Source organism: Pongo abelii, chromosome 5 (genome assembly GCF_028885655.2).
Source record: "Pongo abelii isolate AG06213 chromosome 5, NHGRI_mPonAbe1-v2.0_pri, whole genome shotgun sequence".
Lineage (NCBI taxonomy): Eukaryota > Metazoa > Chordata > Mammalia > Primates > Hominidae > Pongo > Pongo abelii.
This window is the reverse complement of record NC_071990.2, coordinates 165,360,669-165,373,274: the sequence shown is the minus strand read 5'-3', so window position 1 is coordinate 165,373,274 and position 12,606 is coordinate 165,360,669. Positions and strand designations below refer to the sequence as shown.

The following is a 12,606-nucleotide window of genomic DNA, read 5'->3' as shown; positions in this document are numbered from 1 at the left end:
AATTAGCAAAAAACCATTTGCTTTTTCTTCTTTACCTTCACAACTTGAGGCAACAGCAGCAGCTTTTTAGCATATGGAAATATTCCAGGTTTTTCCCTCCAGTTCCCCTTGTGGAGAGGCACGCCACAAAATGGAACAGAGGGGAGAAGTGAGTGTCTTCCTCTAGCTCTGCTGCCAACTTGTCTTGAGACAAACGCAAATCACAACCACTCCAGGTCTTAGTCTTTGCACCTATGAAATGAAGATATACTCCCAACTCTCAGGTCCCCTGCAGCTCTAAAACACAATTCTCTGATATAATCTGCAAGGTAATTTTGAGACCCTGTAAAATTATGACATTGAACAGTTTACGAAAAAGGTTCCAAATTTTATTTGTTTTTGAGATGGAATCTCGCTCTGTCACCCAGGCTGGAGTGCAGTGGCGCAATCTCCTCTCCCTGCAACCACCGCCTACCAGGTTCAAGCGATTCTTCTGCTTCAGCCTCCCGAGTAGCTGGGGCTATAGGCACACTCTACCATGCCCAGCTAATTTTTAGCAGAGACAGGGTTTCACCATATTGGCCAGGCTAGTCTCGAAATCTTGACCTCGTGATCCACCTGCCTCAGCCTCCCAAAGGGATTACAGGCGTGAGCCACCTCGCCTGGCTCGGTTTCAAATTTTAAAATTGCATGTTTGTTTTTTTACTATGCATTTCCCTAATTCTACTCTTAAAATGTCCTATTTTTTGTTCGTTTTTTCCTATATATTTCAAACTATAAAATCAGCTTAAAAACCAAGGGCTCCCCAATGATTTGCTACTGACCAGGAGACCAGGCCCAGTCTCTACAATGACCTCTCCTGCACTAAAGCAAAAGCAAGGTGCTTACTTAAGGCCTGCTACTTATTCAACCCCGGGGCCAACCTTTCTCAGCTGGAACTTAACCAGCCCCAGTACTCACAAAGTCCAGCTCACATTCACTGCATGTCTTCACTTACAGATATAAATGCCTGCACACACATGCCCTTTACTTACACTGTGACCATAATGTGGAGCCACTTTATGGATGTAACCGCATTTTGATGTTTTATTTTATTTTATTTTTTAAGACAGGGTCTCACTGTTGCCCAAGGTGGAGTGCAGTGGCACGATCATAACACTGCAGCCTTGACCTCCTAGGCTCAAGCAATCCTTGCTCCTTTGCCTCCCAAGTAGCTGGGACTACAGGCACACACCACCACACCCGACTAATTATGTTCTTTCTGATACTTCAATATCTTCTTATCTGCTAAGCAGAATATGACACATTCTGCTTATAATAAATAATGTGAAATAAATCTTACAATCGATTCATTTCCCCAGACTCAAAATTTAGTTCTATAAAAATATTAGACTAATACATGAAGCAACTTTATGAACATAATTTGTTAGACTTGATAGGATTGCTGGATTTTCAAACTACGGTTTCCCCCATCAAGAAACTGAAGACGAAAACATTAAGTGCAGTCCTTTTCTTGCTAACTGTAAGAATTCTAGATAAATCACTTCTGCAATATATTTTTTAAAAATTCATCACAGATTTTCAAACACTGTTACTGCTAAAGCACAGTAATAAACAGTTTAGAGCTTGGTGGCTCACGCCTGTAATCCCAGCACTTCGGGAGGCCAAGGTGGTCAAATCATGGAGTCAAGAGTTCGAGATCAGCCTGGCCAACACGGTGAAACCCCATCTCTACTAAAAATACAAAAATTAGCCGGGTGTGGTGGCGGGCACCTGTAATCCCAGCTACTCGGGAGGCTGAAGGAGGAGAACTGTTTGAACCCAAGAGGCAGAGGTTGCAATGACCCGAGAGCACGCCATTGCATTCCAGCCTGGGTGACAGAGCGAGACTCCAACTGAAAAAAAAAAGAAAAAAGAAATAAAAGAGCTAAGTTTCAGCTAAGTGAAAGCTTCAATTTATCAGTTTTCTAAGTAATAGCACTGTTTAAAATTAAAGACACACCTGTGTTTAGAAACATAGCTATTTGTGTTAAATGACAATCAGCCACATATAATTATACTCAGCTTTCTTTTAAACTAAAATCACTCAAATAGAGTCTTTATCCTGAACACACCAAAGCAGCACTTAGGGACAAGAAATCATTCCTATCTATTGTGCCCTGCATGGAGTACAAGAACTATATATATGAGGACTTTTAAAAGGATAACTAACGGGGTGGGGAAAGTTTACCTATATAATTCCATAAATGCCAAAATTTTCCAAGAGCTGAGATGAGCACTGGTAGTTTTTCTCTGCTTATGAATTGATACCCTTTGGTGTAAGGACTGACAAGAAACTATACTATTTAAGTAAAGCAATTTTATCTTCCTAAATCTCCTTCCCAACAATGACAGTAAAGTAAAATTAAGCACCTTGGCAGCAAGTACTACAAATAACATGACTTTTTTTAAGTTATTTTTAAGAAAAAATACAAGTGCGTTTTCCTCTAAGAGCACAAAACTATCAACAATCACACAACTGCTTCATTTCTTAAAATTAGACAATATTTCTAATGTCACCTCTGGATTTTCATTTTTTTTTTAAACGATGTATGTGCACACACCCTATCTTTGAGAAACTAGAAATCAAAAAAGGAGGTAAGATGTCAACATGTTTAATTCAACAAACATCTGAGAAGTGTATGCCAGGCTCTAAGGTAGGCACCTTCAAGAAAGTAATTTTAAGAGGGCAGACAGATAATAATATTCCAATGCTAACTATAATGATCACTCCATAGAAGGTAGTACCTAACACAGACTGGGGTTATAAACAAATTTCTTAACAGTCCCACTAAGATAACAAACTATATTCACCATAAAAGTTTATTGTTAGTTGTGCTTTTCTGTTAAGTAAAAAATGTAACTGTAAAACACGAAATAATCTAGCTATTTTGGGCCCAAAACTTTTTTAAAGGGGTATAAATATTCTCTGAAAGTTATCATTAAGGGTAAACAACACATTATTGCACTTAAAATTCACATTAAGCTGTCTTAATGTCAAATACAGGAGGGACTGAAGAAAAAAATGAAGTCCCGTTGATCATGTAAATAAAAAGCTGGTATATATGTGTGACCTCCTAACATAGGCCCACTCACCACTCCCCATCCCTTAGCCTTAAAATAGAACCTTGGATATGTTCATAACAGCTGACATACCAATAGCAGAAAGTTGCTCAGTGGGCTGCCTTTTAAGTTATCAACAAACAAAAACCAACAATGTCACAGCATTTTCCATCTCCAACAGAGAAGGGCAAGTTTTGCTTACAACTGCAACATCAAACAAATAAATCAAACAAATGTATTAGCTACACTGAATTTCTCAAGTAAATTAAACTGTAGTTCCAGTCAGTTTATAAAAAGTTGCTCCTATGATCACACTGGTGTAATTCCCTTGATATAAAAACCAAACCAAACCATAAAAAAAAAAAAAAGGAAAGAAAAAACCACCAAAAAAAAAAAAAAGAAAAGCCCTTACATGTCTAAGTATATTGGCCTCAAAAAAAGAATCTGAATCATGCTTCAGTGAAGGCCAGGTCAAAGCGTGAGGGTTTTATTATACTTCACTTCTTTCATCCCAGAAATCTATTTCCCTGAAAAAGGAAACCAAAAACCATTTGCTCTTATGGGAAACTGACCAATTTCAATCAGCTCCAGGATAGCGACAGTGACTAGTGAAGCATTAACAGAAATATAATGTGCATAAAGCATTTAAGAAGTCAAATTAATTTTATTTAACTTGACATTCTCAGTCATTTAAGAAAAAATGTTCATCCCAAATATGCCAGCAAATGTGACTAGCAAAGAGACCTATTTCTCTCAAGTCAACTGTGTTACAGTCGGATACAACTTCTACTACAAAACATGTAAACTGGATACAGTTTCCAAAGGAATCACCTTCCACCTACCGGGGAATTTAGCTTTAAAAGTACAGAATGAATGTTTAATAAACGCCCCGTAATGATACAACTGATCTTTTCCATGACTGCCAATATATAGCTGCTGACACCTCCTGGGTGAGAAAAGATAATGGAAAGAAGTGATTATAAATAGTAGCTTCCTTCTTGCTACAACTAATTCAAGGGCTGTGTACAAAAGCAAAATCTTAGTTCCTAAAGAACAGATTATTTCACCTTAAAATCTGTTACAGATGATGATTACTGACAACAGTAATTGCTTCTTCAGACAAAAAGAAAACCTTTTTGTAAGAAATCTCTATAGCAAGAGTCCTCTCAATACCAACAACCATATAATTCTTAAGTCAAGGCTTTTGTAAATGAATTCTCAGGGGAAAAAAAATGATGGTAAGAAAATCTTATGATACATCCAATAACAGAGGCAAAAGAAGTGAAAATAAACATTAACATGAAAAAATAGCAACTATTTAAGCAAGTTTTAACAAAATATTTTTACTCATATATTTAAAGGAGAGGGAGCAGGCAGGGTACAAACTAAACTGAAATCAGACAAAGTTTATTGTAAACACAAAAAGACCATCAGAAAATGAAAATATATTTTCAAATCAGGAATACGGCATTCTAATCCATCTGCTCCCTTTTTCTGAGCCACACACTAATTTTTCTGATATCCACGATAAAAAGATTTAGACTGTTCTTCCTCATTACACATTTTTTATTTCCCCATCAGCAGCTTTAACCCCTCCTCCACCTAAAAAATTGAAAACTCAAAATCTGCTTTTAAAATACTAGTTCTCCACTTTCCAATACAGGATTGTTAAGCCTAATAGACTGTACTCTTCACCTTCTCGATTCTAAATTACAAAACTTTATTAAAACAATTTACATTCAACTACTGTTGTTTCATTCTCATGACAAAAAAAGTTTGTTTTTTTAAAAACCATATATTAACTGCTCTAAGGGTTCAGTTGAAAACGTCTCTCTAAAGGTAGAACAGTTTAAGACCTAGGTTTTATGTGTAATCCTATAATCATCTCTATCTTCAATAAAAGGTTTCAAACTCAAGTTTATGTCCTTTATATTATATGACGGGCCCAACCTAAAATGTATTCACAACTTTAAAAAACAACCGTGTTGAAGATACTTCAGTGGAAGAGCTGGCACACACACCCCCACCACCGGCAACAACAAAAAACAAAACAAAAACAAGCAGTAAAACAAAAGGACTGTCCACAGTCAAGATACAGACTAAAGGTTAACTTGGCAAGGAATTAAAATACTCATTCTAAAACGTCCAAGTCTTCATCAACTAGGAAAACCAGCACACTTAATCCTCAAATTTGTAACTAGCCAAATGGAAATTCTTAGGCTGACAAGCACATTTTTTAAAAGCTTATTCTTTGAAAAATATTTTAAAATAAAAAATTTAAAATCTCATTTAAAACTCCTAATTATCAGAAAATACATCTACTCTAAGTACGATGTTAACTTCACTAAACCAATCACTAAAGTAAAATTTTTACTAAATTTTATCTAAATTTAAAAGTAATTTTTCAGCCAAGCATTATGGGCAAAAAAAAAAAAAAAAAAAAAAAAAGTAATGCCTAACCAGAAACAAAAGTCATGATTAATTTGTTTTGGACAATGACAAACCACAAAGGGGTAAAGCATAAGATGCCAAATTTCACAATTAAATCATACAGAAAAAAAAAATGTGATGGACTTCAGAAACCAATATTTTTCTTAAGTCAAATTAAGTTTATAACAAGGCTAACAATTACAGGAAGCAGCTTATTCCACACTAAGGAATAGCCCTTTTTCCTGCATGTTTGTACTGGTCTGATAAAAAACAATCAAACTTCCTAGTCATTATATTGCCCATTTTAAACATACTATATGCCACACAGAAGCAATCTTTACACTGGGGAATTGACAAGGCTAAAACTAAAGATAGAGTAAGACGAGAGATGGAGTAAACCACATTAAACGGGGAAGGAGAAACAAACATTATCTAGGAGATATCATAGTGGTCTCCTACATTTAAAACGCAAACGAGTACTATTTCCAACCAGAGAGAAATAAGCCTTTGTTAGAGACAATGACATAATTGAAATTTCTGAATTTGAAAGATTAAAAATTATTAAAGCCTAAGGTTGGAAACTTGATAACAAAGAATCAGCTCTAAATTTAGAGATTTTAGATCAACATAAAAGCACAAGAAGCCTTTTAAAACTAAAGAACTCAAAAATATGCAGCTTTTAAATAGTATACATAACGTGAAAGTATTTTCAAACTTTTTTTTGGAATCTCCTATAGTCTTTGAATTCAACATTTCAGCAATGCAATTTAATTTTAATTAACCCTAAATATTGTCAAGGCCTATTTTCATTTTATCGTCGATAAAGGATTCCTTCTAAACAACTACACTCAAGAAAAAAACTTTCACCAGAAATTGTTACTAATACTACTAAAACTTTAACTTAACCAAAATATGCCAAGGAGAAGATAGAGTGTTATTTTCGAAACGTCATAAAGTTGTGCCAATAATTTTAAGTATTTTCAATGTTCGAAAACACTATATAAACACATGATGACAAATCAAATAATCTATAATTTAAGTTTCAACTAAATTTAATACAGGTCAGATTGAGTATGTTACACATTTTGTTCCAACCATTTCCATGGTTAAAAAATAACTGGCGCCCCTTAGCGCTCACATTTGGAAATACTCAATTTAAGAGTTACAGCTTTTTTTTTTTTTTTTTTTTTTGACATTCCAGAAAGTTTTCTGCCTCCACAATCTTTCAAATGCCAACACAAATAGGAAAAGCAGAACCCCTTAAAGGGACAGCTCAGGTTTTCTCTGGAGCAACTTGAAACTAACAGATTTGCTGTTCCAACAGTGGAAAATGCCCATTTCAATGTTGGTGAGTGCTGTATGTTTAACATACGGAAGCAAAACGACTAGAAAGCCGTTAACACCTAACCATTTTCTACTTTTAAGTTTTCTATGACTTTCAAGACAACAGAACTCCTGGGATTTTTCTTTAACCATTTTTTATCATGGAAACATTTCCGGCCTTTTGTTCTCTAGTGACATTCCAACTCCCCAAGCTTCAAACTCCTGTTCCCCGACTCTATTTTTAAAATCTCGAAATTCCTGCGAAAAATCTAAACTCCATTGTTCATCTCTTCAACCTATAGTTTTCAGTTTCCTTTACACAGTCCTCCGGTGATGCCTCTAAGCAGAAAAAAAGAAAAACAAAACTCCTGGCTAGTCGATTTTCGAAACAGACTTTTTTGTGGTCTTTTTTTTTTTCTCTAGGCGTCCACAGAAACCCACAGCTACCATAAATTAATACTTCAGGTACTGCTATGAGAACTTCTTAAGGAAATTCCAGAGTTGGTCAACATTAATCTTCTTGTCATTCTTCACTCCCCACAGCGCTCCATAAAGCTTTTTGGAAACTTTGGCTCAATTTTATTTCGCCCTTTCCAAACGTCTCGATTCCCTTGTCCTACAAACTCAGGCGGCTGCGTCCCCGGGAGCAAACCCTCCGCCCAAGTTCTTCTAACTCAGGCTGCGCTCCGATCTGTCATCGCGTTATTTCGCACTCCACCCCCCCCACCCCCGAAAAGTGAAGTTCAACTCCCTAACAGTTGTCGTTTCCCCAAACAAAAGGGAAAAAAGTGCTTTTCACCGTCACTTAGTCCTTGTCGGCTACGCCAGCATAATTTCGGTCTCCTACGGAATTTCTTTAAACTAACGAGCCCCACGCTGACTTCCACTTAGTATTTACCAGCTGCACCAACTCCCCAAGTACGAAACCCCGCTTTAGTCCTCACAGGAAGGGAGAGCTCCCGAACGCGGGGCAGTGGGGGTCCGCTCAGAGCAGGCTCTGGAGGCCGAGCGGAGGAGCGGGGCCCGCGCCGGGGACACGCGTCCTCCAGGCCGGCGGCGCGGCGTGGGCCTGCTCTCGGGAGGGCTCGGCGAGGACCACCGAGTCCGCGCAGCCCCCGCCGGCCTCTCGGAAATATGACCGCCAAAGCTAGAGGGGCCGCAGGGCTCACCCCGCAGCCCTCCGCAGCGCGCAAACTTGGACGCCAGCGACGCGGGGTCCCGGCCGGGCAGGGGGCGTCCGGCACCGGCGGGTCCACCCCGGTCTGCCCGCCCGCCGCAAGCCCGGCCCGGCGCCTCCTTTGTGCGCCCTCCCGGCCTCCCCGTCCCCCTGGCGCTCGGTCCCGCCCGGCCGTGACCTTCCCGCCCTCCCCACCATCCCAAGCGGGGAAAGGGGCCGCCCCAGCGGGGGTCAGGCCGGGGCCGGGGCCCTGGAGACGCTCACCTTCGTCCAGCAGCCGCTCGAGGTGGTTGAAGATCCCGCAGAAGTTGGGCAGGCTGCTCATGAGCTTCTTGTCGTTCATCAGCTGCATCAGGTAATCTGGGGTGGGCTTCGGCTTCTCCTTCGTTTCCATTTCCCCGACCATATTCCAGGCTCCGCAGCTCACTCCGCCCGCCGCCGCCGCCGCCGGAGAGGAGGGAGGGGCGGGGGCGAGCCCCGGCCGCGGGCCGCTCGGGACCCGGCGTCCCGCTCCGCGCCGGCTCCCGCTCTGGCTCCCGCGCCGAGCCCCGGGGCGGCCGGCACCGCGCGCTCGCCCGCCCCCCGCAGGCACTTTCCGCCCGGGCCCGACGCGCTCCCAGCCGCCGCCGCTCTCGGCCGCCCGGCTCGGCGCGTCCCTCACGAGGCCGGCAGGCGGGCGGGAGGCGGGTCTCGGCTGGCCGAGTGCGGGCGCGGGGCGCGGGCTGCTGGCGCCGGACGAGGAGGAGCCGGGGCCGCCGCTCGCTCGGCTGGTCGAGCCCGCTCAGCGCCGCCGCCGCCTGTGCCGCGGGCTCGGGGGTCTCTCTGGGCTGGTCCCCGCCGCGGCGCCTCTGCCGCTGCCGCTGCCGCCGCGCTCTGACTGCGCTCCTCCTCTTCCTCCTCCTCCTTCTCCTCCTCCTCCTCCTCCTCACTCACTTGGCGGCGGAGTTCGCCTCAGTTCAGGCGGCGCTGCCAGCGGCGGCAGCAGCGGCGGCGGCGGCGACGGGGGGAGGGGCGGCGGCGCGGGGAGGGCCGGGGGCGGGCGGCGGGCGGGGCCGCGCAGGGCGGCCGTTAGCGGGGCCCGGCCGGCGCGCTCCCGCTGCCCGCTGCCCGCCGCCCCCTGACCCAAGCAGCCGCCGGCGCCGTGCCCCCTCCTCCCTGCCTCCCCGGCGGGGCGGGCGACGGGGGCAACGGGCGCGTGACGGGCTGCGGCGCTCGGCCGCCACGGGCCTGGGCGCAGGGACTGGGTCGCCGCCGTGCGGGGCGCCCCGGGCGGGTGGGTGTGGGTTGCGGGGCCGACGGCCGCGGGGGGGCGCGGGGCTTTCCACGGCACGGGGCAGGTGGGGCCGCGGGCGCGGTCGGGGCTGGCGCGGCAGGCGAGAGGAATTCCAGCGGGACGCGCCAGCGCTGCCTCCGCCTTGCCTCCCGTTACTATAGTTTTTTCAGAACCTCTCATCCACCCCGCAGAAGAGAAATTTTTTTTAACGTCCTGTTGCTTCACGGGGGACTTTCGGGGTGGGCATCACGTGGCCCGACACGTAGCTGTGGGGCTCCAGAGCGCGTGCGCGGGTCGAGCCCGGTGGCCACGCCCCTTCCGAGGGTCGCTCCGCCCCCGCCGGGCCCCGCGAGCGCGCGGTAGGAGAGGGGAGGGTACGGAGCGCGCCTGCGTGGGGCGGGGGCGGGGCTGGGGGCGGTGGCCGCCTAGGGGCTGGGTCTGGCCGTTTAGGGCCGGGTCCTGGCCCTTTGCCCACGGTGCGGAAGGCTGGTGGGCTTTCCCTGGCCGTCGGGCCCGCAACGGCGCGGGTCCTGGCTGCGGGGCGGGGGTGGGGCGGGGGAGCCGAGGATAGGAGTTTGAGGCTTTTCGAGGCGCGTGCCGCGGCGTCCGCCTCTGCGGGACTCTGCGCCGGGCGCCCTCGGCCGGCGCGCCCGGCTCCCGCTTTGTCGCCGAGGGAAGCACGCGCGACACCCCTCCCGTTGCCGCCGTGGCTTCTTTCGGTGTTCGTGATTTGCTGAGAGGCTGGAAAGCAGCACGGCGGAGAGGAGCCTTGCGCTCGCCAGGCGGGAAGCCTGCGCGGACACGCGTGCGCACCCACGGGGCGGCGGGCGGGCGTGGGGGGTCCGGGCCACGCGGGCGACGCGCCTCCAGGGAAGCGATCTTGTTGCACCTTCCCGTTATTCTGAAAGCAAATCGTAGCGAGACCCGAGCGCAGCGGCTTAGCAAATAATAAAGGGAGCGTCAATCGTGCTCGAAATGCTTCCTTCGCGATGGCGTCAGTGTTCCGTGAGGGAATGAAGCCGCAGTAGGAAATAAAGAGCCTGTGCGCGTAGTCTGAAAAGCAGAAGTCAACATTTTTACAGATGAAGAAAGAATACGGAGGCAAGAGGTCTTTCTCTGCGGTTTGGTGGATTTCCAACATTTAGACTTGTTTGGAAGAATTTCCTGAGCTGCACCAATGAAGTCCTTGATCTATAGAAGTCGGCAGTCCCTAAATCTACGTCTGCATTTTGTTGCAAATCCTTTATAACATTCCATTAAAATAATGCAAAGTTATTTAATATCCAGTTGGCCGTCGTGAGAGTAATTCGCGGCTGAAATTTTCTGTTAATCAGTCTTCTGACTTAACAGTGAACGTAGGTGATTTTTTTTGTAAAATGTTGCTTCACACGAATTCTGAGAATCACCTCTAAGTTTGAATTGTACTGAAGGCGCTATAAGAATTTCAAACGAACGCTGAGTAGCCAGTAGCTTCTGGCCTTTTCGTTTAACAAGCATAGAGTTCGTTTTTAAAATTAAGTTACTTTGACAGAGGAAATGTAATAGCCTTGGTAGACAACATTGAAAATGTAACTGTCAGATGTTTTAAATTCTCCAACAGCCGTTATCTGTTTTAGAGCCATAGAATATTTACTTACTGAATTGCCTGTTTAAAGATGAACTTTCTAAATGCAGGGAATAGTAACTTGCAAAAAAGCTATGGTCTCTAAGTAATGAAGGCTGTTTCAGTACCTAGAAAAATCAAAATCAAGGTTTTGATGCTGCTAGTGTAAAAGATGCAATCCCCTTCTTAATGGCCTGCTTATTTATTAAGCTCCTAGGCACTATGCTGAATGCCCTACATGCATATCTCATTTAATCATCAGTACAACTTGGGCTTAGGTTAAACTGTTATCCCCATTTTACAAATAAGGGGAAACCCAAGAAAGATGAAGTTAAGTAACTTGCGCAAGAATATAGCTAGTGAGTCCTGTGTCTGGGATTATGATCCAATTATATTTTATTCTAAAGCTTTTTTTTTTTTTTTGCTTTTTTTCCTTGCCCTATCCTTTAAATAAGGTTGAATTTTATGACAATATTCCACCATTTTTGACTCATCGAAACGGCAGTGTCATAAGGCTCAACCACTTAAACCAGATTAAAGAATAATGATAGGCAATTTTCATTTCCTATGTATTAAATCACTTACGGTTACATCATTTGATAATAGCTACTGTGTGTTAATTTTTTTTTGAAACGGAATTTTGCTCTTGTCACCCAGGCTGGAGTGCAATGGCGCGATCTCGGCTCACTGCAACCTCTGCCTCCCGGGTTCAAGTGATTCTCCTGCCCCAGCCTCCCGAGTAGCTGGGATTACAGGCATGTGCCACCACGCCTAGCTAATTTTGTATTTTTAGTAGAGACAGGGGTTTCTCCATGTTGATCAGGCTGGTCTCGAACTCCCGACCCCAGGTGATCCGCCTGCCTCAGCCACCCAAAGTGCTGTGATTACAGGCGTGAGCAACCGTGCCTGGCAGGTTACCTTTTCAAATCTATGTAGATCACCTCACTTCCTGACAGTCCCTCAATGGTTTCTTATCTCAAAAAAAAAAAGGAAAGAAAGAAAAAATCCGAAGAGTTTACCAAGGCCTGCAAGACGACAGGTGTGCCCCTGGTGCATCACTGACCTTATGTCCTTCCTCTCCTCCCACAGCCCACTTGTCTGCACCCCCGTGGAATCCGTCTGGATCCTTAAACATTCCAAGCATGCTTACCCTCCCCAGGACTCTGCCCTTGGTGTTTGCTCTCCTTGGAAAGTTTATCCCCATACATCGGCGACCCCTGCTCCTATTTATCTTTAGAAGGTGTCCCTTAACACCCTATGTAAAATGGCGCCTTTGTGCACGCAAACACCTCCTCCCTTCTTCCATCTGCTTACCCCAGGTTCTTTTCATACCATTTGTTTCCACCTAACTAGGGGTCAACTTGTTTGCCACTGGCATCAACATTGTAAGCTCCATGAGAAAAAGGAGTTTCTTCTATTAGGAATTTCCAACACCTAGATCAGCCTATGGTACATGTAGGCACTTATTAAATATGTGTCCAAAAGAAGTATTAAGTACTTGTTATGGACCAGAAGCTCTGCAAAACCCTTATCTTCATTGTTTATTTTCATCCTTACAGCCAATATTTGAGGTAGGCAGGAAGAGCCATATTTCAGAGATGAGAGGGCTGATGCTTAGGAGTAGTAAGTAGCTGTAGAGGGTCGGGTGCCGTGCTTGTGCCAGTAATCCCAGCATTTTGGGAGGGCAAGGCAGGTGGATCACTTGAGCCCGGGATTTTG

The 12,606-nt window shown here is 45.1% G+C and overlaps 1 protein-coding gene across 8 annotated transcripts in view; it reads right to left on the bottom strand.

Moving 5' to 3' along the window:
• The window catches only part of QKI (QKI, KH domain containing RNA binding), a 165,553-nt gene extending 156,993 nt beyond the window's left edge, over nt 1-8,560 (bottom strand). For 3 of the 8 annotated variants that reach the window (XM_024248060.3, XM_009242422.4, XM_063725082.1), the window contains exon 1: nt 8,276-8,532. In XM_024248060.3, the coding sequence (XP_024103828.1) occupies nt 8,276-8,417 (142 nt within the window). In that variant the 5' untranslated portion in view covers nt 8,418-8,532. Of the gene's footprint in view, nt 1-8,275 lie in introns of all 8 variants that reach the window. The other 5 variants (XM_063725081.1, XM_054558420.2, XM_054558421.2 and 2 more) reach the window with 4 other exon arrangements.
• Nucleotides 8,561-12,606: the final 4,046 nt, after the last annotated feature.